The sequence below is a fragment of the Sciurus carolinensis genome, chromosome 4 (assembly GCF_902686445.1).
Source record: "Sciurus carolinensis chromosome 4, mSciCar1.2, whole genome shotgun sequence".
Classification (NCBI taxonomy): domain Eukaryota; kingdom Metazoa; phylum Chordata; class Mammalia; order Rodentia; family Sciuridae; genus Sciurus; species Sciurus carolinensis.
Genome location: NC_062216.1, coordinates 167,600,423 through 167,623,892, shown reverse-complemented (window position 1 = coordinate 167,623,892; position 23,470 = coordinate 167,600,423). Strand labels below are relative to the sequence as shown.

The following is a 23,470-nucleotide window of genomic DNA, read 5'->3' as shown; positions in this document are numbered from 1 at the left end:
CAGGGTCATGGCCCCAGTGGCCTGGGGACCCTGGGCGGCCGCTGCCCGCCTGCATGGACGGGACCCTTAGGTGCTGGCGCAGGAGCTCCACACGCAGCCTCTGCAGCTCCGCCCCACCGAGTGACCCTAAAGTCAGTCCCCCAGCCTCCCCACACCTGAAGACTGGCCAGCAAGAAGTACTGTCCCTAAGAAGATGGGCAGTGGGAGAGGGACAAAGGACAACCGAGCAAACTGGGGTGCCAGATCAAGACGCCCTTGGCAACCAGGCGCAGTGGGGCACCCCTGTAATCCCTGGGTCTTGGCAGACCGAGGCAGGAGAATCGCAAGTTCAAGGCCAGCCTGAGCGACTTAGCAAAATAAAAAATAATAAAGGGGGAGTGTAGCCCAGTGGCAGGGTGCCCCGGGTTCGATCCCTACTACCGTCAAAAAAAACCAAAAGGAAAAAAACAACAACAAAGGATGCCTTCCGCCACGGTCAAGGGCCCAGCAGCTGTGCAGCCTCTCAGGACTGGGCAGGGAGCATCCTTCCTGTGCTGACCACTGGGTGCTCAGCACTGACCCTCTGACGCTCACCCCTGCCAGGGAAAGATGCCAGCCACACCCCGATAGTGCTGCTGCTAGAGTCGGGGATCATCATCTCCTGGTCCTTCTCCCTGCCCTGGAGGACGTCCACCTGGCTGCCTCACCTGTCCTCATAGCCACCTTGTGGGGAAGGGAAGGGGGACAGTTGCTGTCCCCTTTCTGCAGGTGGGAAACTGAGGCTGAGTGAAGGAGTGTGCTGAGTACAACCCAGAGGACGAGGCAGACCAGGGGTGGAAGGTTTTACCGGGGTTCGGGGTACCTAGGATTGGGCCAGGCCTCCCAGGTCCGCCCAGACACAGAGGTGAAGCTGCCAGGTGGAGGGTGGCGGGTCCATCTGGCAGCTGCCCAGGAGCTGGGCACGCTCCCTGCTGCTCCCCTGTCTACTCTTGGAGCCCTTAGGTCCCTTCCTCTGGCAGCTCCTCTGACTCTGAGTCTGGCCGGACAGTCATGGCAGGTGAACCCTCCATCAGACACCGAGGGATTCTGCCAGGCCCAGGGATTTTGAGGGACCCGTGGAAATGTTGTAATTATCATTTCTCATCAGAAAGAAAAAATGAATATAATCAGGCCTGAATTATGTTTGCTTTTATACTAACACAGCTGTAATCTATAATTTTTAATATTCATTGTGGTAGGAGGGAAATTTTCTAAAAAAATTTTCTGCCACGAAATCATACAGAGGCCCTGGGATCCCTAGGGCCTGCCTCCTTCAGGGGCCTGTGTCTTGCTGGGCTGTAATGATCACTCGCTTGACCACCTTCTCCACCAGCCATGGCCCTGCCTCGCGGGTGGGCAGAGGCACCCAGTAAGCGTCTGCTGAAAATGAGAGAGAGGGTGCTTATAAAAGCACAGCACCCACAGAACCCTGGCCTCGTCCAGCTCCAGCTCCATGGAGCCTCACATTAATGTTCCCATTTTATAGATAAGGACAACGAGGCTATGAAAGGTTGGATCACCTGCCAAGTTGTCATTCACCAGGACGGTCCCTGTCTCAAACCTGCTCTCTCAACCAGCAGCCCAGCAATGTCCCCAGAGAAGTGGAGCCACTGGTGAACGTGTTGAGGCTGAGAAACGGTTTCCAGGAGGGAGGGTCCCCCACAGGGACATCGGGCAAGTCCTGCCGTGGAGCCCTCGGCGGCCCGGCCCTGCTCCACCTCCCTCTTGAGAGCCCACCCCCTCTGGCCACTCTTCCACCTGGCAGCAGCAGAGCCAGGCACTGCGCCGGGCGAGGCAGGGGTGAGTGCAACCGGCTCGCGCTTACTGAGCACCAGGCAGTCCAGTCCCCACGACATCCTTTGGTCTACAGACAAGTACTCGTCCCCCTCTCCACCCCCCATGGTACTGGGGATTGAAGCCAGGGATGCTCTACCACAGAGTCACATCCTCAGCCCTTACATTTTTTTATTTTGAGACCGGGTCTCACTAAGCTGCCAAGGCTAGCCTCAAACTTGCAATCCTCCTTCCTCAGCCTCCTGAGTTGCTGGGATTGCAGCGCCTGACACGTGGACAAGTACTCTTCCCCAGCTGGTGGGGAGCTGAAGCAGATGTCCTTGTGGGATCAAATACCAGAGCCATTGCTTTGCCTGGAACTTGGACTAGGAAGCCTCAGGGAAGAAGAGACATGGGAACCGGTCCCTGAACAGTTAGCAGGATTTCATCGGGCAAAGAAACAGAGAAAGGCTGTGCAGGCCGTGACACATCCTAGCCAAGGGCTCAGCAATGGGAGAGGTTGTGGATGAGGCCCTAGGAGAGAAGCAGGATTCCTGTGGGAGGTCACCACCTGAAGCCACCTTGGGGCCACACCAGGAGGCAGGCGACTGGAGACTGGGAAGCGGCACGCCATGGAGCATTTACTAGAAGCCAGGCACTGTAATGGGCCTGGGGCAGGTGGCAGTGACAAAGGTACAGTCATCCACGAGTCTGGGCCCATCTCTGTGCACCTGTGGTCACAGACCCACATTCTGCTCTGGTGCACCAGCTGACCCACCTGTAACCTGGATGCCATGCCTGTCCCTCCTGGGGCCGGACTTCCTCCATAAAACAAGTTTAACTGAGCTTGCCTCCTGGGGATGAAAGAGTCTATAAATACGGAGCCTCCTAGCAGGACTAGGCAGACTAGAGGAGCGAGCCCACATCAGATCCTGGGGAGACAAGGAAACAGCCCCCGGGAGTTGGGGGCCACCAAGCTCCTCTGAGGTTACCGCCCACTGAGAGCTGCTGAACATGTTCCTGCAGCTGCAACGCCTGACATGAAAGTCCCCACCCCCGCCAAGTTCTGCCTGTGATGGTTAAATGACAGACGCCAACACCCTGGCTACTGACTGATGCTGACAGCGGGGAGGGAGGAGGGGAGGCGACCTCCGTTGCAGGTGGACTGGAGACTTTCACACGCATGCCAAGCTCCTCGTATGGACCTGTCATGTGTCCACAGGGGAGGCAGACACCTCACTGACGCCCCCGCTGGACTTCCTGCGGGACACTCAGTCTTACCTCCCCCGCCCCCCCTCGCCCCTCCGCGTCCGCACACTTGGCCTCTCTTCCCTCCAGTCTCCCCTCTCTGCCCTGCCGTCTGTGTCACACTATCCCCATAGGAGCCCAGGGGTGCTTGGGTGGGCCCCGTGTAGGCAGTGACTGGGGAGGAGCAGTTTGGGGCCCGAGTCCCGGGTCAGGCCACTCTTTCTCCTCAGCACAGCGGGCATGGCACCTGTGTTTAGAGGCCCGTGACGTGTTTTCATCTTGATTTCTTCTACCTCAGGAGACTCGAGCATGGCGCATGCCTATAATCCCAGCAACTTGGGAGCCTGAGTCAGGATCCCCTCAAGTTCAAGACCAGCTTGGGCAGCTTAGTGAGACCCTATCTCAAAACAAACAAACCAAATTTTTACAAGAGCACAGATCCACTTCAGTTTGTCATTGGATTAATCCTTGAGGATACAGCATCACACGGACTCTGCATCCCATGACCTTAGCAGGAAAGTTGCTTCTGAATTTGGCTTGTTTGGGCTGTTCCCATGGACACGAGTCACCTCTCCCCAGATTACACCAGTTTTGCTTGGCTCGCCGCCAGGAGTCGCTGTGTTGTGTCTCTGCTTTGTACACAGCAGCACCGTATGGGCCCAGGAAGAGTCAGTCCCATTTGACATCGACGCCTCTGCTTTCAAGAGGAGCTGTGCACTCCCTTTGGTTCCAGAGACTCCGCTCACAGCCAGCAAACTTGGCCTTACCCGCCACCTTCTGACATGGTTGCCTTCTGGAAGTCCTGTTCCCAGTCACCTCCACAGGCTCAAAACAAAATTTTAAAAATGGGCTGGGGATGTAGCTCAGTGGCCAAGCACGCACGAGGCCCTGGATTTAATCCTTAGTTCCAAAAAAGGAGAACTATCAAATAAAGTGCCTGTTTAATAATGAATCCAGCTTAGATTATAGCCATCTTTATACCAATATAACTTTAAATTATAGATCAATTTTTTTGGTGCTGAGCTGGAACCCGAGGTCTGGTGTATACCAAGCATTTACTCTGCGGCCGAGCTACACCCCGACCCCTAATTTTGTCTTTTTGCTCTTTTGTGTTTTGTGTGTTTGTTGTGCCTCAGTGGAGGAAGGGGCCAGAAAGGCATGGTGCCAGGCAGCCAGGCAAGTCCCAACGTAACTCTGCTCTGATGACCGTGGTTGTCACTGACACCCTGCTCCAGTTGGGGCCCAGTTCCCCCTCCCTGCCAGTTTATGGAATCATGATGAAAAAAAAAGGGGAGCAAGAAAAGAGCAAATGGGAGAGAAAGAGGGTCACAGGGAGAAGAGCCTGGAAGGGAAGAGCCACTGAGCGTGCAGAAGAAGGAAGGCCAGAGGTCAGAGGGGCAGGTGGTCAGTCTGAGTATCCTGCAGGAAGCCCAGTGGGGGTGTCAGTGAGGATGGTCAGGACAGGGGGAGGGTCCCAGAATAATCATGAGAGTCTCGAATGCCAAGACCAAGAATTTTCCAAGGACCCTTGGTCTCCTGTAGGCGCTGTGACAACTCACCACAAACCTGGTGACTTAAAGCAACAGAAATGTACTCTTTCACAGTTCTAGAGACCAGAAATCTGAAAAGAGCAGCACTGGGTCATAACAATGTGTCCTCTTCTCTGTGTCTCTATGAAAGGATGTTGGTAATTACATCAGGGCCCGCCCTGATCATCCAGGATAATCTCTCCCTTCAGACCTTAATCGCATCTGCAAAGACTTTCCATTCAGGTGACAGTCACAGATTTCAGGATTAGTACCTGATAATCTGTGGGGACTACTATTCCCTCTATTCAGGGTCCAAAGAGGCAGCACATTCACAAACCAGCACCTTCTGGGGAGGGGTTCCCTCTGCCCAGACCCTTGTTTCAGAGGAGAGCAAGGAGGTGCGGGAACGTGGAGACTCCACGGGAACTGGCAAGGAAAGCACTGGGGACCACCTTGGTGATGAGGAGTTGAAAAGGTCCCTCCCCTACTTGGATGCCGCCCTAGTCTGACTGAGCTCTCACTTTGCTCCGCTGTTCACTACATAATCAGATGCGGCCAACCCTGGTCCTCAGCAGGCCCCAGGAACAACACTAGCTATCACCATTGTCCTAAGATATGGTAAGGGCAGATGACACCTCCCTTTTCAGGTGGGAAAAGAAAGGGAAGCTGCTTTTATCCAGAGTTGGGCTGGAGCCAACTCAGCAAGAGGGACTCACAGTTTCCTCAACCCCCACCCAGTACCTTCCTGCCCAGCAGCCACGATCTTGTCATTTGTCTTGTTTCCCCTCTGCACTTTAATAAAAGTGAAATAGCACTCTGTTTTATCTTCTCTTAGAACCTGATCAGAAAGTGTCTGTCCCCAGTTGTACACTTGTGGCATCTGTACAGCTGACAGGTGGGAGCCAAGAGAAAAGACCCCTGGAATTAGGTGGCACCGTTGCTCATTCGTATCAAGCACTCATTCCAGGTTGGAGAAAGGTGGAACAGTTCGCCAGCTCTGCCCTCCAAGGCACCAACTGTGGCGAGCTCCTTCCTTAAAACAAAAGCTGCTCTGAAACTCTGAAAGATGTGTCGCCTCCTGCCAGGCCTGAAATCCTAAAGCCAACACTGAAATGGAAAAACAAAACAATACAATGGACTTGGATCTGGAGAGATCTTCTAATCTCAAATTTGCCTCTTCCTGTGCGGTTTTATGCAAGAAACTCAATACTTCTATTAGCCTATTTCCTTGTCTTTAAAATGGGTGTAGAAATAGCTGGCAGAGCAATTACGCAAGTGGCGGGCATTTAGCAAACCTTCCCTGATGATCTTTATGCAAAACCTACTCTGAGCTAACTGAACGCTACCCCTCAAGGCGGGCTGGGGGCTTCTGCCGCCGCCATTCCTTCGGGCCATCTTCCCGAGACAGTGCCTCCCCACACCTAACGTCTCTAAGGCCCTGGCATCGTAGACAGGGCGGCGCGCGTGGACTGAAGAGCACTCGGGGAGATCTCAGGCTTTGTGGGCCACCAAACTGCGACTCCGGTGCACAGAGACCGGGTGACCCCAGCGGCAGAGCGTGCTTCGGTGGCCCGAGTTGCACCTGCCGGGTGCCTCCCACGCGCGAACTGGAGGGATGAGCGCTCAAAGCGGCCCGGCCCACGCGGAGGGCGGGGCGAGCCGGGTCCTTTGTGTTCAAACCAGCCAATGAGTGGTAACGGTGGGCGGGGACGGCCGGCGGAGCCTGGCCAATGAGCTTCTGCCTGTCAGCGTTGACTGACGGGCGCACACATACACACTCGGCCACGCGCGCGCCGCCCGGCCCCACTCGCGCAGCGCGGGCCTCCGCCGGCCGCATTGTCCGCCAGCCAGCCCGCCCGGCACCGTCCGGTCCCGCGCCACCGCTCCTCGCCCGCCGAAGCCCCGGACGCTGCCGCTGTCTCGGACGTGCGCGGGGCGCCGCCCGCAAGATCCGAACGCAGGAAGGGGGCGCGCCCAGGCAGCTCGACGGGCCTCGGACGCCCCCGGCCCGGTACGGAGCAACCGCGGCCGCAGGTAGCCACGGCGGTGGGCCCCCCTCCCCTCGGCCCTGGGCAGGGCCTGACCGCCAGGCCACGGTCGGGTGGCTCCGGCCCGGGCACAGCTGCCAGGCCTGCTTCTTCCTCTCCCAGCCGAGCTGGGCCAGGCTCCAACCCCCGCCGGGCGCACGCCCCGGGGCCGGTGGGGCAGGGCCGGCCCGGAGCCAAGGCCAGCGCCCTGACTCATCTTCCCCCGCCGGCCCCCGCCCCCAGGGCCCGCCGCCCCACTGGTCAGCCGGGAGGGCGGTGTCTCCGGGCGGGACTTCCCGGGGCAGCCTCCCAGGAGGAGGAGAGCAGAGACCCGGCTGCCCCAAACCGGCCCAGGGCAGTGCCAGACAGGCAGGGTCCAGGGACTGGCAGTTCCCGGCCTGTGACGCCGCCTGTCAGAACTCTGGGAATAGGAGGGAGGCCGGTTTTGCTCAGTTCTAAAACAAAAACAAAACAAAACAGCAAGTGTTGGGGGGGCGGGGTGTGACTTAGAGCTGAAGGCCCACAGGGCCACCTTCCCTGATGATTTCTGCAGGTTGGGCTTGTGGGGAGTGAAAGAGGACAGTGAGCGCCTGAAGCAACCTGCAGGTCCCTGTGAACATGGAGTGTGAATAGGCAGGGGAGTGAAAACGTCAAGTGCAAGGCGTCCAAGATCTAGGTTAAATCTCAAGATCGGATGGTTATTGCCTTTTACATTTGCTCTGTATTGTGAACTGAGAAAAGGATGTAATTCAGCTATGAAGTGTGGATGGATGTTTTATTGGAGGGCTTCTTAACTGGTTGTGTATGAGGGAGTATCTATGTTGATATGTTAAAGACTGGAGCTCCTAGAGGCTCACCTCTCTTTTAGCAGGATGCAGTCCTGACCCTTTGTATCTTGTGAAATCCAGACTCAATGGTAAACTGCTGTGTGATGCCAGGACATGGCAGGAAAGCCCCAGATAAGAGGCAGTGCCAGGAGCCTGGGAGGTGGAAGCTTGCTTTCAGGTTTTAGCGTGCCCCCCACCCGCCAGTCAGAATGTTAAGGTTCTTGCCAAGTACAGTCTGGGTACTGTATAAACACTGTGCTTTGTTTCTGCCCCTGAGCAGAGGTTTCACCCTGCAGCAGGGCAGGGGTTAAGAGGAGGAGTCCCGGGTGAGCTGTCAGGTGGGGGAGGCAATGTGGGGTGGAACTACCTTATAAGGAGTGGAATATGGCCTCGGACCCAGGCCAACTTCCTGCTTTGGCTACTACCAGTTGGTTACTTTACCAACACCAGCCAAAGTCAGGGAGGGTGCCAGATGGGCATCCCTTCTGGGAAAATGCCCATTAGCCCAGACGGGAGGCTGCTTGTTTTTCAAAAGAGGAGGTTCTAACTGGACAAACCTGACCTTCTGGTTTACATAGTCAGAGTTAGGGTGTGTCAGTGTATGCCCACCATGCGGCCCAGAGAACTAGCGATTTTGGTATGGACCAGGAACATCAGAAGTGACAAAATGTCACAAGTACCACAGCCTCTCCAGAAGGTTTGGGATATTAACAGTTACTTGGTAGTCCTGCCTGCCAAGAGGCTACATTGGAACTTCTCACTTCAATAATCCAAGATTTGGAATTTGGGTGTCCAGAGCTAAGAGGCTTATTAATCATGCTCATGTGGTAGAAAGCTCCCTGGCCACTCTTCCCACTTTGCCCTCTTTTGTCCTTATGATCAGCTTCTGAGCCTTGCTTTCAGCCCCACGTGGCCCACAAACTGGGTGAAGGTAATGCCATCCTGTGGCGCCACTTCCCGTGTCGTTAGATTGTTAATATTTGTTGTGGAACCAGGCAGTTTACAGCCTGTTCTGAGCATATGTGGGGCTACAGAAGATTCTAGTTGGAAGACACAACACGTTCCTGAAACAACTTGCAAACTTTCTGGTGGAGTAGGAAGACCCAGGCCCTGTAACCTGCAGGGTCTGAGCTCAGATCTGCTTCTGCCACTTGTCAGCTGGGTGACCCGGGGCAAGTTGCATCACCTTAGCACCCCAGGTTGGCCCCTTTGTAGGTGGGAGTGATGGTGGCCACCTCGCTTGTCCAGGCCACAGATGGTGCGCGTAAGGAGCCCGGTGCCATCATCGAGGAATCTTAGCACGTCTGGTCAGGAAGAGGGGCGTGTCACGCCTGCAAGGCGGAGTGGGAGCACTGTCACATGCCGGTGGCTCTACTGGAGTTGCTTTTTGGAGTCAGGATGTAAACAGGGTCCTGAATCAATAGTGCAGCTGGGGGAAAGGGAAGCCGCCTCTGGAGGGAAGCAGTGCGCTTGAGGCCAACGTGCTCTAGGGAGAGGGCAGCGCTGCCTGCGGCTGGACTGGGGCACCAGGGCCTCTAGCACTGGCCAGTGCCTGTGCAGGCCGGTCTATGCTGTGTGTTGGAGGCTGGGAAAGCCCAATTCTGGCCCGTACGCTGCCTAGGGCTGAGGGAGATAAAGACAAACTGAAAACCAGAAAACCTCGTGGAAGACACACGGCGGTCCCAGGTGGCCCAGGGAGCCCTGAGGCAGGGCACGGCTGCCATCCTGTCTTGGCCACGTCACCGGGCCTTTGCCTGAGGCGCGGGGCTGTTCCCGGTGGTGAGGCAGTGCCGGTTTCTCCTTCTCCAGGGACAGCCCTGAGCCTCACATGTCCTCCTTTCTTCCCCAAGACTGTCTTCACGGGAAGGGTCCACATCCCCCCTCATCATGTCCCGACGAAGCCAGCGCCTCACTCGCTACTCCCAGGGCGATGACGATGGCAGCAGCAGCAGTGGAGGGAGCTCGGTGACAGGGAGCCAGAGCACCCTGTTTAAGGACAGTCCTCTCAGGTAGGGCGCGAGGGGGCTGCACAGCCCTGACCAGCGCACTGCCCCCCGAGCAGGCGGCTCTTCCTGCTGCGACCTTTGTGGGGCGCAGAGGCCCCGTGCGGTCAAGGGGTCTGCCTTCGCCACCCGCTGCGAGGGGTGCTGCAGCCTGCTGTCTGGAGAACAGGAAGCGGGGAGAGGCAGCTTCAAGCATGAGCCAGGCCGGAAACCCCAAAACTGCAAGCTGGGCTCACGGAAGCCCTCCGCTGTGGCGGGGTGTGGCAGACTGGCCCGGGCTCACGCCCACACCCATGGTGTCCCACTACCCAGAGGGCCTCAGCAGCTGCCTGGCAGCTCAGGGACAACCACTGCCTGGCTCGACACGAGCCTCGGAGGCGCTGGCTAGTTCTAGGAGGCCAGGATGGGTCAGTGGAGGCTTGGGGGCTGGTGATGTTACTGATGCATTAAGAAGCATGGGAAAAATCTTTGACTTTGAAGTTAGAGATCTGAGTTTGAAAACTGGCTCCATTCCTCACTGATGAACTTGCCTATCTCTTGTGAAATTTAGAGATAACAGGAGCAGGGAAAGTACCTGGGGCTGGGGGTGTGGTGGCTCTGGTAGAGCGCTTGCCTAACGTATGAGGCCCTGGGTTCCAGCCCGCACTGTCTACAAAGAGAGAGACCAGACAGGGATGGGCTGCCCAGCGACAAGGCCGACCCAGGGCAGGGGAGGGGCCTGGGCTGTGGCCTCCTTTGGAGTTTCTGGCTGGGCTCACCTCCCTGCTCCCTGCCTTTCCCCAGGACCTTGAAGAGGAAATCCAGCAACATGAAGCGCCTGTCCCCAGCGCCACAGCTGGGCCCCTCTGATGCCCACACCTCCTACTACAGCGAGTCCATGGTCCGGGAATCCTACATCGGCAGCCCCCGGGCGGCATCCCTCGCCAGGAGCGCCCTCCTTGGTGATCACCTGCACAGTGAGCCCTACTGGAGTGAGTGTCCCAAGTCTTCCTCCTCCCAGCACCCCCAGGCCCCCCACGTGGGACGTGCTTGTTGGGGCACCCCTCTGCCCAGGCCCAACGTGCTGAGGCTCTGGGAGGCCAAGAAGACCCTGTTCCTCCCTGGCCAGGTGGGGACCTCAGGGCAAGGAGAAGGAGAGGCACCGGCGGCACTGAGAGCAGCCAAGTCAACGGGCTGGCAGAGCGCAAGGCCTCTGAGGACTTCCTGGGCTCCTCCTCCGGCTACTCCTCTGAGGACGACTTTGTGGGTAGGTAGGGCCCCGAGGGAAGCCTGGGCTGGGGTCACCCTGACAGTACGAGAGGGTGTGGGGTGGGGTGGGGCCTCCCTCCCATGCCCCAGGCTCCCTGGACCTTGCCTGGGTGGCCCCTCACACGCTGGGCCTTGCACTTTGTCCCAGCTCACGGTGTGTGAGCAGCCCAATGCCAACGGCACTGTTTTGCCATTTCAGCACTTCCACGAGGGCCCTGCACATAGTAGGTGCTTCACAATATTTGTTAGATGCATGAGTGATTCCTTTGTCTAGTTCTGAACAACAAAGTGAGGGACTGTGGGTGAGGAGAGGGTGGCAATCAGAAAGCTTGCGGGGAGGGAACGTCAGGAGCCTCCCCTGCCACTCCTCCCAAACTTCCCGACCCCCGGCGAGCAGCCCGTGTGATGCTCTGGGGATGTGGAGGAGGCATGGCAAGCACAGGGTCAGGCTCCACATCCCCAGGGGAGGCTCTTAAAAGTGCCCAGGAGCTGGGTGTGCTGGTGGCAGCTGTAATCCCAGCCGCTCAGGAGACTGAGGCAGGAGGATTGTGAGTTCAAAGCCAACCTCCGCAATTTAGTAAGGCCATGAGCAATTTAGTGAGACCCTGACTCTATAAAATATATTTTAAAAGGTCTGGGGATGTGGCTCAGTGGTTAAGCACCCCTGGGTTCAATCCCTGGTACCGAAAAAAGAAAGTGCCCAGGAACTGATTTCCTCCCACCTTCTCCCGCAGGCTACTCGGATATGGACCAGCATAGTTCGGGGTCTCGGTTAAGGGGTGCTGTCTCCCGGGCTGGCTCCTTTGTCTGGACCGTGGTCACTTTTCCAGGTGGGTGCTGGCTAAGCGTGCTCAGCTCCTTCTGCTCTCTAGAGCAGTAACTTCACACTGAGCACCAGGCCCAAACAGCGACTGTAGGGTCACATCAGAGAAAGGTCGTTCTAGATGGGAACCAGGAGCCGCAGGAGGGCAGGAGCAGCACAGAGCAACACAGGGTGCACTGGCTGGGGTGTTGGGGTGGCAGAGGACCACGGATGGGGGGAGGACAACGCCCTAAACACCACCTCGAGCCTTAGGCTCAGGAGCTGCCCTTTCAGGCCGGCTCTTCGGACTTCTCTACTGGTGGGTTGGCACGACCTGGTACCGACTGACGACAGCTGCGTCCCTCCTTGACGTCTTCGTGTTAACCAGGTGAGTGAGTCTCCAGCCTTGACTGAGAGCCCTGTCCAGCCTGGGTGTGGTGGTCCCCCAGCTTACCGGTAGCTTTTATCCCTGCCAGAGATGGGGGGCGCTTAGAGGCAGGATCTGTTCCTTAAATGAGAGCCCTTCAGGACGAGACTGGGAAACACAGGTTCTCATATCTGCTGGGACTCGTCCTACTACACACCAGCCAGCCCAGCCACCTCTGAGAAGCCTTCTGCGGGTTACGCCCTGAGGCTCCAGCCCAGCCTCCAGGGAGAGTCCAGCTTCCTTCCCTCTGGGCCTGTGACAGTCCAGACGAGTTTGTCCGCTTGTGTTCAGAAGCCGCAAAGAGATGCTGCCTGAGGATGCTGTGGGCTGTCCCTCAAGTTCCCAAACCAGCAGGACCAGGGTTTGGGGACTTGTACCCCTGGGAAGAGGAAAGAGAATTGGACCAGAGTCAGGATCCTTCTGTCCATGATCCGGTCAGGGCTGGCAACCAGCGTTTCCAAAAAAAGGGGCAAGGGCTGGTCCACGTCACCGAGGAAGGTTCCTTATTCAAGAAGAAAATGTTTTTTGTATAGGGAGTCATGTATTTTTTCTAGATTTGCTTGCTTACAGCATCTCTCTTTATAAAAATGTTTAGATGTTTCAAAGACCACACTATTTATTGTCAAAAATATCCATAAGATTCATAGAGTCAAAATTGTCCTCGTTACTCCATGACCAGCAGATAAGACTCTGGTGTCCAGTCTGGCCCTGGCCCTGTGAGCAGCTCACGGGTTGCTCACCTCAACCCTAGTTCAGGATTCGGAAAAAGTCTCCAGGGGCTCCCTGGGTGCCCCGAGGCCCAGAGCCCTCCTCATGCCTGCCTTCCTGTCCACCCCGCCACTGCCCAGGCGCTTCTCCTCCCTGAAGACATTCCTCTGGTTCCTCCTGCTGCTGCTGCTCCTGACAGGCCTGACCTATGGTGAGTCAGGGGTGGGAAGCACCAGAGGGGCGGGGCAGCATGGCAGATGCTGGGCTGGCCATCCAGCATACCAGGCAGGGACTGGGGCAGAGCTCCGGGCCTGAGACGCTTCCCGCCTGTCCTCCACCGTGTCCTCCCCAGACCAGTACTGCCCCTTCTTGGGGTGTCCCGGGGCAAAGGGAGGAGGCCCCATCTACTGCTCTTGCCCTAAATTGGGACAGCTACATGGAAGTTCAGGGTGCCCGGAGGACGTCCTCTGTGCCAGCCTTGGCAGAACATACCCCAGGCCAGCTGCGTCTGGGCAGGGTGGGAACTCTGGTGCTATTATTAGTAGCAGTCATTCTCCTCCCTTCCAAGTTAGGACATAGTCTGTGCAAGCACATGGTCTTCACAAGATCAGGTTAAGGCTTCAGCTGTTTTTAAGGTAAAAACAGCAACAGGAGGAAGGGGTGCTGTCACTCAGTCACTGACCAGCTGCTCTGCTGCCTTGGGCACAGGGCTGTCCCGTTCACATTTGCATTTTGTGTTGACAATTTTACCTGAGTTTCCTGACTACCCATGAGTTACCTCTGTGTCCAAGACTCGCTTTTAATGGCTGTGTCAACTTATAATTATTTTTTAGAGTTGGTTGTGTAGGATTAGTGTCTATTCAACTTGGATTTCTTTTATTAACAACAGGTAGGACATTTTTCCAAAATTTTGGTTTCTTTTTGTTTCCTGTTGCAAGGACAGCTTGTTCATATCCACTGGAAACTGGGCATTACCCTAAAAATCATGATGGCCCTTTATCATTGCATAGCACTTTCCCCGGAGGACATTTCCCAGACACCATCTCAGACTATTTGAGCTTCCCCATCACCTCGTGGGGTCCCACCCAGGTCACATGGAGACGCAGGTGGAGAGGGCTCGTGCCCGAGTTAGGCTTGTGCACCTGGGACTCGCAGCCCTGCGATCGCGTGCTTCCCCTTCAGCCGCTCAGGGCTGATGACTGAGCTGTGGCGTGGAGCTGACTGGGACGGACTTCACATCCAGGCTGGCTTTTTCAAGCTCACGCGCGCCCTCCTCTTCCTCCCACGTTCTCTCTCGCGCACAGCATCAGCAGTCAACCCATTCCAAAGGGGTGACCCCAAAGCAAGGCAGGTGTCTCTGTGCTGCAGCGCTGCGCTCTGCCTCTGGGCCGCCTGCAGCCTGTCCAGAGCAGCTGCCGCCTCTGTCCTAGTGCAGTGATGCTCAGCTCGACAGCCCAGCCACCTGCCGAGCTTCACTCCCCCTGGAGGCCGCAACCAGGCACTGGGGCTTGAGAGACTCCAGGTGGTTGGTTGCTTTGTTCAGGCCCAGAATCACATGAGGCTCCACCCCTGGATCATCCCTAACGGATCAGAGCCAGAGTCTTGCCATAGAGCGAGCCAGGAAGGGCCTCTGAGGAGGCCATGAGGATGAGCTTGCTGAGGTCCAGGAGGAAGTGCTGCCTCTGGCAGAGCAGGGCTCCCTCGAGTGACACAGGCCACCGTGCCCAAGATCAGGCTGCCCGCCCCTCTGGGCATGCCTTTGCTGCTGGCCCCAGCCGGGTAACGCCTCGCCCTGTGCCAGGTGCTTGGTATTTCTACCCCTACGGACTGCAGACCTTCCACCCTGCTGTGGTTTCCTGGTGGGCGGCGAAGGACAGCAGGAGGCAGTCTGAGGTGTGGGACTCCAGAGGCTCTTCCCCGCAGTTCCAGGTGAGCTGAGGGCCGAGGCCCACCTCCCCGCCTCTGCAATTGACCTCCCGCCCTATGCCTGGGGGTTCTCTGGCTCTGCTGTCCTGACACGCCTTTCCCTCCTGTCTGGTGCAGGTGTTAGGGTGAGGCGGCCTGCACTCAGTGTGACTCAAAAGTGTCCAAAATGTAGGTGCAGCCTAAGAACAGAAAGCAGAAGGAAAAGGAACCAACAAATTGCCCTCTGCTCTGTTCCTTTTCCACACGATGCCACCGTATTGCCTGAGCAATGGGACATCAACTGATGCGCCAGCCGCAGACTGGCTGGCCCAGGCCCTTGCAGGGAAGGCATCCGCCTGTACCTTGGTCCCCTAGCTGGTTGGCCCAGGCTTGCTCTCGCAGTAGCAGGCAGGATTCCTGGCCAGACTGCAGGGACCTGTCAGAAGCAGCACACTGTCCCTTCGATTCTTTTGGTGAAGCAGAGCTCAGGGACAGTCTAGATTCAAGGAGGAGACAGAAGAGGAAGACCTCTCAAGGGAAGAAGCTGCAGGGTCACGCTGTAGAGGGTAGACCCAGGGATGAGTGAGGGTTGGTGGTCAGTTTTATAATCTGCCAGTGTACAAAGATGGATGGAGCCCAGGCTGTGTCCCCAAGTAGTCTGCTGTCAGTTAGGGGGACAGGTGGACAGCCAGCCAGAATGTGGTATAAGCATGGGTTACTTAAGATTCTTTATCCCCATTGGTTGCTCTGGTACCTGCCCACAACCCCAGTGGTGGGAGGCTGAGGCAGGAGGATCCCAAGTTTGAGTTCAGCCTGGGCAACTTATGAGAGCTTATCTCAAACTAAAAAGGACTGAGGATGTAGCTCAGTAGTTCAGTGCCCAGGTTCATTTCTAGTACCAAAACAAAACAAAACAACGTAATGCCCTAATTATAGTTACTTGAGCTTTGCTTACACCTTGCTGAATTTATTGCAGTACCACATTTTTAATCATATATATCCATGGATATTGCTTTTCTGAACATTACTTTTTCTGAACTTATTAATTTATAAAATGATCACATATTCTGTCATCTACCACTTCCTTTTTAATCATTGAAGATCATCTTTTCTGTAAAAATGGGAAGTGAAGTGTGACCACAGTGTCACCTTTGCTTATATTTGAATAAGGATAGTAGTGACGGGTGGCTGGCTGGGGAGCGAGGGCGGGGCGGGCTGGGGCGGGACTGGGGAGCGAGGGCGGGGCGATAGCGGGGCTGGGGCGAGGGCGGGGCTGGGGCGAGGGCGGGGTGGGGCAAGGGCGGGGCTGGGGCGAGGGCGGGGCGGGGCGGGGCGGGGCTGGGGAGCGAGGGCTGGGCGGGACAAGCAGAGCTGGGCGGGCGGGGAATAGCTGTTGTCGATTTTTTGAACCGTGTAATTGTGCTACTACCTGAGGTGGAACTTCTAAAACCCAGAAGCCCTTCCACTCGTCTGTCAGCCCATTGCCCTTTAACTGATGGTTGACAGTTTGCGTTTCATAATCTCTCGGCAAAGATTTTGTTATGAAAACAAGATCCTCAAAATTTGTGACATTATCAAATGTCACTCTCTGGTCCAAATGACCATTACTCTGCCTTCTCTGTGGGGCACCCAGCTGGAGAGGAGACGGGAGGGCTTTCTCCCTAGTAGCTGTGGAGAGGCGAGAGCTGTGGACAGTCAACACTGGAACTCTAAATGCCCAGCTCACAAGTCCAGCACACCTGAGTGGAGGGGACAGGGGGGTGGGCCTGGCAGGTTGATCAGGCCTCCCCACCCACCCCCACACCCCAGCTTCCCACCCTTTCTCCAGCCCTCTCCCTGCCCCCTTCCCTTCTTTGGGCTCGGGCTCCTGCGGCTTGCCCTGGGGCCCCAGGCCCTCCTACCTGGAGCACTAGCATCTCCCTGGGCTGCTCCTGCCTGGACCCAGCCTGAGCTCATCATGGGGTTCCCGGGGTGTCCTCCCTCTGCTGGCGCCACGCAGGCGCTCCTGGGTCCCTCACCCCTGCACCTCCCTCTGCCCCAGCAGGCCGAGCAGCGCATCCTGTCCCAGGTGCACTCCCTGGAGCGGCGCCTGGAAGCTCTTGCTGCTGAGTTTTCCTCCAACTGGCAGAAGGAGGCCATAAGGCTGGAGCGCCTGGAGCTGCGGCAGGGGGCCGCTGGCCAGGGGGGCAGCAGTGGCCTGAGCCAGGAGGATACCCTGGCACTCCTGGAGGGGCTGGTGAGCCGCCGGGAGGCTGCCCTGAAGGAGGACATCTGCAGGGATACCGCCTCTCTCGTCCAGGTGGGGGAGCAGAGCTGCCGGGGCAGGAACTGGGTGACACCCTGGGAGCTCAGGACCATGGCGCGTGGGCTGGAGGGGACCCTGCAGGGTGTGAGGGAAACCGTGGTGTATGGATGGGGTCAGACAGCTCTGCCACTGTCTCCCTAAGCCCGGTCTCCTCCTTAAAGTAGAAACTGTCCTGGTGGCACCAGCTCCTGGGGAAGCCCACCTGGGCAACTAAGCACCACCCTGTCTCTAAGTAAAGAATTAAAAAGGCTGGGGGTGTAGCTCAGGGTAGAGCACCCCTGGGTTCCATTCTAGGACAGCAAAGCATGTTTTAAAAAATCGTTTTAAAGAGAAAAATGGAGATGCCTCCTCCGGCCTCCCCCAGGCTGTGAGGCCCATGGGTGTGGCGTGCCCTAGAGATCAGGGGGGACTCTTGCCTGTTTCAGAGAAGCACTGTGGCCTAAGGCCAAGAGCCGAAGCCCGGGAATCAGCCCTGGTTCGAATCCCAGTTAGAGCACCTCCTAGTGGCAAGTGCCCCTCCAGCGCAGCTGTCAAATCTTCAGTCCTCCCCTCGTGTCTGACAGGAAGGACTGGCCACTCTGAGGGCAGAACATCACCAAGACTCGGAAGACCTCTTCAAGAAGATCGTCCAGGCCTCCCAGGTCGGTGGGCCAGGGACATGTGGGCCCGTGCTGGTCCTGACCCCGTCCCACAACTGCTCTTGGACCGAGAGATGCTTGGGGCTTCTGGTCCTTGCAGGGAAACTGCCGGGAGTGGGTGAGGCGTGTGGTGTCCCGCCTTCTGTGTGAGCCGGGACAAGGACGGCTGTCACACTGGGCATGCACGTGCTGAATGAATGGGGACGTGGAAGTAAGAGAGTCCTCCGGACGTGGGACAAGACTCAGGAGGACTTTGGCCAAGTGGCCACTGACCTTTGCTGCCAGGAAACCTGGGGCAGGGATGTGTCAAGCAGGCCCAGTGGAGACAGGTGCTCCTCCAGAGGTGGTCTCTCCGAGGCCCTGGTTCTCATGTCCCTTCTTCCCGCTCTCAGGAGTCGGAGGCTCACATCCAGCAGCTGAAGTCAGAGTGGCAAAGGTAATGCCCCAAGCCATCGGCAATCGCTCCCAGCCCGCTCCCCTCCCGCTCCAGCCCCAGGCAGGCCTGGGCCACAGGGCCTAGAGTGGAGTCCTGACCATGTGCCCAAGCAGGGAGGGTGGCTGAGACCCGGGTCAGGACCCCTGCGTGCAGACTGCCTGAGGTGCAGAGGTCAGTAGGGCTGCTGACGGCGGGAGGTGGGCTCCGCAGCAGGACTGGTGTGTGAGCTGCCTGCAGACAGCGTCTCTGTGCTCGCCTCGTGCTGGCCACCTCCTCCCCAGCCCACAGTCCAGAGCAGGTGAGGCCAGAGGCTGCACCAGAGGGGCAGCTCTGGGACAGGGACACCAGCCCTCTGGCTTCTGGCTGTCCTACAAACCACTCTGAGAGCAGGCCCTGCGTGGTGGCCACCACTGTATGACAGAAGCCAACCAGGGACTCCTCTTTCTTCCTGTCCCTCTGGGACTAGGATGACCCAGGAGGCCTTCCAGGAGAACTCTGTGAAGGAGCTGGGGCGGCTGGAGGCCCAGCTGGCCGGCCTGAGGCAGGAGCTGGCAGCTCTGAGCCTGAGGCAGAGCACGGTGGCCGACGAAGTGGGCCTGCTGCCCCAGAAGATTCAGGCTGTGCGCGACGACGTGAGTGGGAGCTGACCCAGGCCCGCCAAGCACCCTTCCCCCAGGTCCACCCGCCCTGGGCTCTGCACGCAGGAGCCCCTTGTCCTCCGCCCGTCGTTCCCGGGTGCCATTGCAGAGCTGGACGCGGCCTGCCGTGGCAGGAGTGCCGCTTCTCTTGGGCGCCGGGGCGGCCGTGATCCACCAGCCTTTCCTCCCAGGGCCTCCCTCACTCCCAGCCCTGCTCCCAGCTGACTACCACCTGTCCCGCCTGGTCTGGCCACAGCAGCCTCTGCTACTCCTCCAAGCCTCCCAGTGACACCATCTTTGCTCCCTAGGTGGAATCTCAGTTCCCTGCCTGGGTCAGTCAGTTCCTTCTCCGGGGCGGAGGCGCCCGCACTGGGCTCCTCCAGAGAGAGGAGATGCAGGCTCAGCTGCGGGAGCTGGAGAGCAAGATCCTCACGCACGTGGCGGAGACGCAGGGCAAGTCGGCGCAGGAGGCCGTGGCCTCCCTGGGACTGACGCTGCAGAAGGAAGGCGTGGTCGGGGTCACCGAGGAGGTAAGCGGCCGGCGCCCCACAGACACGCTGCTGTCCCCCACCGGGCTGGAGCCCTGGACAGTGTCACCCTGCCACCTCCTCCTACTTCCAGGACATGAGTGGCATAAGGAGGCCTTGACGTTTGCCTTGGGCCCTGTGTGGGTGGGTACAAGCCAGTGGGGTCCGTCCACAGTGCCCAGCCTATGGCTGTAGGGCCCGGTGGGCGCGTCTGCCTCCCGTGGTGACCGTGGCGGGCCGTACTTCAGCAGGTGCACCGGATCGTGAAGCAGGCCCTGCAGCGCTACAGCGAAGACCGCATCGGGATGGTGGACTACGCCCTGGAGTCGGGAGGTGCGTGCGCCACCTTCCCCCTGTGCCTTGTCACGGATCCCCCACGATGACTGGGCCCCTGGCAGGGCTTGAAATCAGCACACACCACCCAACAGACTCATCACCAGGGCAGGGATGGCGCAGCCCTCCCTGGGCCTGGGCGCCTGCGCTCTGTCCCCTATGAGGGGACAGGCAGTGGCCCTCCTCTGGCTGCTCCAGCTTGGTGCCCAGGCTCCTGTGCCTGGCTCCTGAGCTGGTCGTCAGGCTCTGCTCCCTGCAGACACCCACCTGTCCTCCTTTCCCGCATCAGGGGCCAGCGTGATCAGTACCCGGTGTTCCGAGACTTATGAGACCAAGACGGCCCTCCTCAGCCTCTTTGGCATCCCCCTGTGGTACCACTCCCAGTCGCCCCGGGTCATCCTTCAGGTGGGCAGCTGGCGGCCTTGGTGCACACTGGGGTGCGGCCCTCCCCGGGCAGCCAGACTAACTCAGGGCCTACTGACTTATCTCCTCTCCCCTCCAGCCAGACGTGCACCCAGGAAACTGCTGGGCCTTCCAGGGGCCCCAGGGCTTTGCCGTGGTCCGCCTCTCTGCCCGCATCCGCCCCACGGCCGTTACCTTAGAGCACGTGCCCAAGGCACTGTCACCCAACAGCACCATCTCCAGCGCCCCCAGGGACTTTGCCATCTTCGTGAGTATCAACCTGTCTGGGGCTGGAAGGGCTGAGGGGTGTCCTGTGGGTCTCTGCCGAGATTCAAGCGGGGTCGCTGGCTGGGAGGAAGGATGGATTTGGAAGAGGGGGAGCCAGGTGAGGGATGGCACTTCAGTCCCAGTCATCTCAGGCTCCAAAGGAAGAAGCCGCGGCACGTGGTCATAAGCGATCATCGCTGGTCAGAGAAGGCCTGTGGTAGCCAGTTCCAGTGTTCAGACCCCGCAGTCCCTGGAGGGTCCTGCCTGATCCTCAGGGTGGGAGGGAGTCGCACTCACCCTGCCTCTCCCTGCATCCCTTCACACTCTTGTAGGGGTTTGACGAAGACCTGCAGCAGGAGGGGACACTTCTGGGCACTTTCACCTACGACCAGGACGGGGAGCCAATTCAGACCTTCTACTTCCAGGTGCAGACTCGCATGCGAGTGGGGCAGCACTGCCAGGCCCAGGGTTCGGGGAGAGAGGCAGTCTCTGCCCTGCCTTCCTCAGCTCAGGAAGCCCAAGTGGAGAAGACCCATTTTGCAGATGGCCTAGGAGAGTGTCCCTTCCAGGAGGGCAGGTCAGGGAAGCTTCCTGAAACAGGGCACTAAAAAGGCCAAGTTTTATGAAAGAAGGGTTGGGGTTGCCAGGAAATACAACTGTGAAGGGTCTTCTAGGAGATGGCAGGCATGGCTGGGCTCAGGCACTACCTGTGGCTCGAACTGGAGTGGGCATCCGATCTCCTGGGACCCTTAGGAACAGGCTCCAGGCTCCGCCCCCACAGTCTGATTTCTTAGGGCTGCTGGGGCCCAGGAACCTGGGTCAAGCACACCATCCGGGTGAATTCAAGAACAGGGAGGAATTGGGTGGGTGAGGGATTGTGAGAGGTGGAGAGGGGTCAGTGGCAGGAAGGGCCTTGCAGAGGCACTCAGGCAGGGATGGGTGGGGTTGGCATTGACATATTGTAGGTAATAGTATGATGGGCATTTTGATTAAGGTGTAAATGGTGACTCCAAGGAGGGCAAGCCTGGAGCCAGGGAGCCAGGGAGGTGGTGGCAGGGGATCAGGTCTGGAGGGTGGGGGTGAGGACCAGGCCGTCCGGAGGGCCCAAGCTCAGGCCTGGGAGAGCAGGGGACAGAGGCAGAGAAGGGTCAGTTTACAGGCTTCCAGCATGGGGTCTGGGAGCTGGTGCCCAGAGTGGGAGTGGGTTTGCTGGGCACTAGATGTGAGAACGCTGTCCTCCGTTCGGGGACGAGGATGGAGTCTTTGCTGGGCTTCTCAGGCAGGGTGCAGGAGGAGAGGAGAGGGTGGACACAAGGGTGCCACACCTGTGGCATCAGGCATTCGAGAGGTGCTGCAAACCCTGCCTCAAACACTGGCTTTTAAGCACAGACGACAGGCTGATGGGCGTGCACCAGGGCCTTGTGCAGGGACTCTGCCTGCTGATAAAATGACAAAGCAACTGCAGGTGAACTCATCTAGCTCTTGAATGAACTGTGCTGGTCCTCAGGACCACTCATGTGGCCTGAGGATAGTGCTTAGTGCAGGCTCACGTGGGTCAGTTGGTGGCCAGTGTAGGAACCCTGAAGCCACAGGGTCCCTTGGCCCTTGGGCTGCGAACTCTGTTCCAGGAGGCTGGAGACAGGCACATTTGAAGCCCAGTTCCCTTCAGAGACCTGGGGGAGAGGAGGGATCTCTGGCCTGGGAGTGATCATCTCTCCCTCCCTCCCTCTGTCAGTGAGGTCCCAGTGGACTCTGACACTGTTAACCCTTCTTCCCTACCCAGGTGGCTAAGATGGCCACATACCAGGTGGTGGAGCTGCGGATCCTGACCAACTGGGGCCATCCCGAGTACACCTGCATCTACCGCTTCCGGGTGCACGGGGAGCCTGCCCACTAGCCTCTGAAACTTTCGTGCCTGCTGCCAGCCATCTGGGAGGCCAGCCCCTCCCAGCATGTACCCCTACTCCAGGAGCGGGCGTGCAGCACCCCACCACCAACCCACAAGCTTGACCAGCGAGCTCTGACTTCCAGGAGCAAGAAAGAAGAGCCTCGGCCCTGGGGAGATGAGAATGTGCAGGGTTTTGCCAAGTAGCGGCAGCCCATGGTGGCCAGCAGGTTCCAGCGCTCTCTGCACCCTTCCTCCCCAAATTGGGCTGGCACCGTGGGGTGTACATATGTAGCATACCAGGGGGACGGGGAGGCGGGAGGCAGGGCCACTGCCCCAGGGAGCCAGCTCCTGTGGAAGCCCGTGGGTAAAGCAGGTGGGAAGTGATGGGGCACTCTGCTGCGCTCTACCTGCAAGGCTAGGGTCCCGGCTTGGCCTGTTTTATCCTAAGTAGAGGTGGGCCACGGGGCTGCCTATGCCCCTGGGAGACAGCCTCTGTGAGCCCCTGACGGCTGCTGCCCATGCCAGTCTGTAGGAGTCCCCTGTGCTGGGTGACCACAGCTCTTTCTCTCCTGGTGCCAGGGCAAGAGCCCGCTCTGCACCCCATTCCTGCTAGGGCCTGCCTGTGTCCCACAGCAAGCTTTCCACATTCCCCCAGGCTGCAGGGGACCTAGGTCTGCCTTTGGGGCCATGAGCATTTGGGGTTACCTAGAAGGGAGGGGAAGAGGGAACCTCCTTGTCCAGTGGTAATGACCACAACAGTGCCATATGACCACGACAGTGCCATTCAGGGTGTCAGGTGGGAGGAGGGCTATCTGCACTGAGGAGGGGGGCTTTTAGACCCATAGGCCCTGCTGTATATATTTTTCAAAGTCCGTTTTTTTAACTGAAAAGCTAAGGGCTTGATTCCTAGCCCCGTTCTGTGGGGCGCTGGGTGGTTCTCAGAAGGGCTTGGTCCTGGTCTGTGGGAAGTGGGCAGGCAGGTGCCCCGCGTGACAGGGCTGGGCCTGACTTGGCTCTGTGGCTTGGGTGACGATGAAGTGGTGGCCCCTGCACAGCCCTGCCCCTGCCTGAGACAACCAAGTCTTGTTCTGTGCTCTCCTGTCACAAATGCTGCACTGTTGGTTCTTAATTTTTTTATCTCCAGATTCTAATTTATGCCTATGCAAAAAATAAAAGGATGCCCAGGATCAGCATAATGTGGTTTCTCTCTGGCCCCCGCACAGGCAGCTGCTCTTGGGGACGTGGGGGAGTGTATTCTTAGTCAAACCAATGTCCCCGAAAGCTTATTCCTGAAGTTTAGAAACCTGGGACATTTGCTTAAAACCCAGTTGTGACAGGGTTGGGACACAAGGCAAGATCCACTCCAGGGTTTCTGGTCTCAAGGGCTGTCGGAAGGAAATGAAATGGCTTCATGAGCTCTCACTAATACCCTATGCAGAAGAGGCCTTTCCTGTCTCTGTCCTACTAGGACACACTCCTGCTACTTCACCTCTATGGTGTCAATGAGCCAGATGCCAGATG

At 58.1% G+C, this 23,470-nt stretch overlaps 1 protein-coding gene across 3 annotated transcripts; it reads left to right on the top strand.

The window, feature by feature from the left end:
* The first annotated feature begins 6,329 nt into the window (after positions 1-6,329).
* Sun2 (Sad1 and UNC84 domain containing 2) lies at positions 6,330-23,136 on the top strand. Of its 3 annotated transcripts, none has more exons than XM_047548581.1 (18): positions 6,330-6,579; positions 9,273-9,431; positions 10,209-10,396; positions 10,534-10,671; positions 11,408-11,503; positions 11,770-11,863; positions 12,751-12,821; positions 14,412-14,539; positions 16,557-16,814; positions 17,384-17,461; positions 17,851-17,894; positions 18,361-18,526; positions 18,841-19,062; positions 19,308-19,392; positions 19,682-19,797; positions 19,895-20,062; positions 20,394-20,486; positions 21,845-23,136. In XM_047548581.1, exons 2-18 carry the CDS (start codon positions 9,310-9,312, stop codon positions 21,956-21,958), a joined length of 2,181 nt encoding a protein of 726 aa, XP_047404537.1. In that variant the 5' UTR covers positions 6,330-6,579; positions 9,273-9,309; the 3' UTR covers positions 21,959-23,136. The 3 variants fall into 3 exon arrangements, with proteins under 3 accessions (XP_047404537.1, XP_047404538.1, XP_047404536.1); XM_047548582.1 differs by having other exon boundaries at positions 6,330-6,602; positions 16,560-16,814; XM_047548580.1 differs by having other exon boundaries at positions 6,330-6,602.
* Positions 23,137-23,470: the final 334 nt, after the last annotated feature.

Bases quoted from the DNA above. Each gene is read 5' to 3' on its own strand.
- Sun2 (XM_047548581.1), top strand. From the start codon at position 9,310: ATGTCCCGACGAAGCCAGCGCCTCACTCGCTACTCCCAGGGCGATGAC. The intron at 19,063-19,307 runs GTAAGCGGCCGG...GCCGTACTTCAG, and splicing joins TGGTCGGGGTCACCGAGGAG to CAGGTGCACCGGATCGTGAA. The intron at 19,798-19,894 runs GTGGGCAGCTGG...TCTCCCCTCCAG, and splicing joins CGCCCCGGGTCATCCTTCAG to CCAGACGTGCACCCAGGAAA.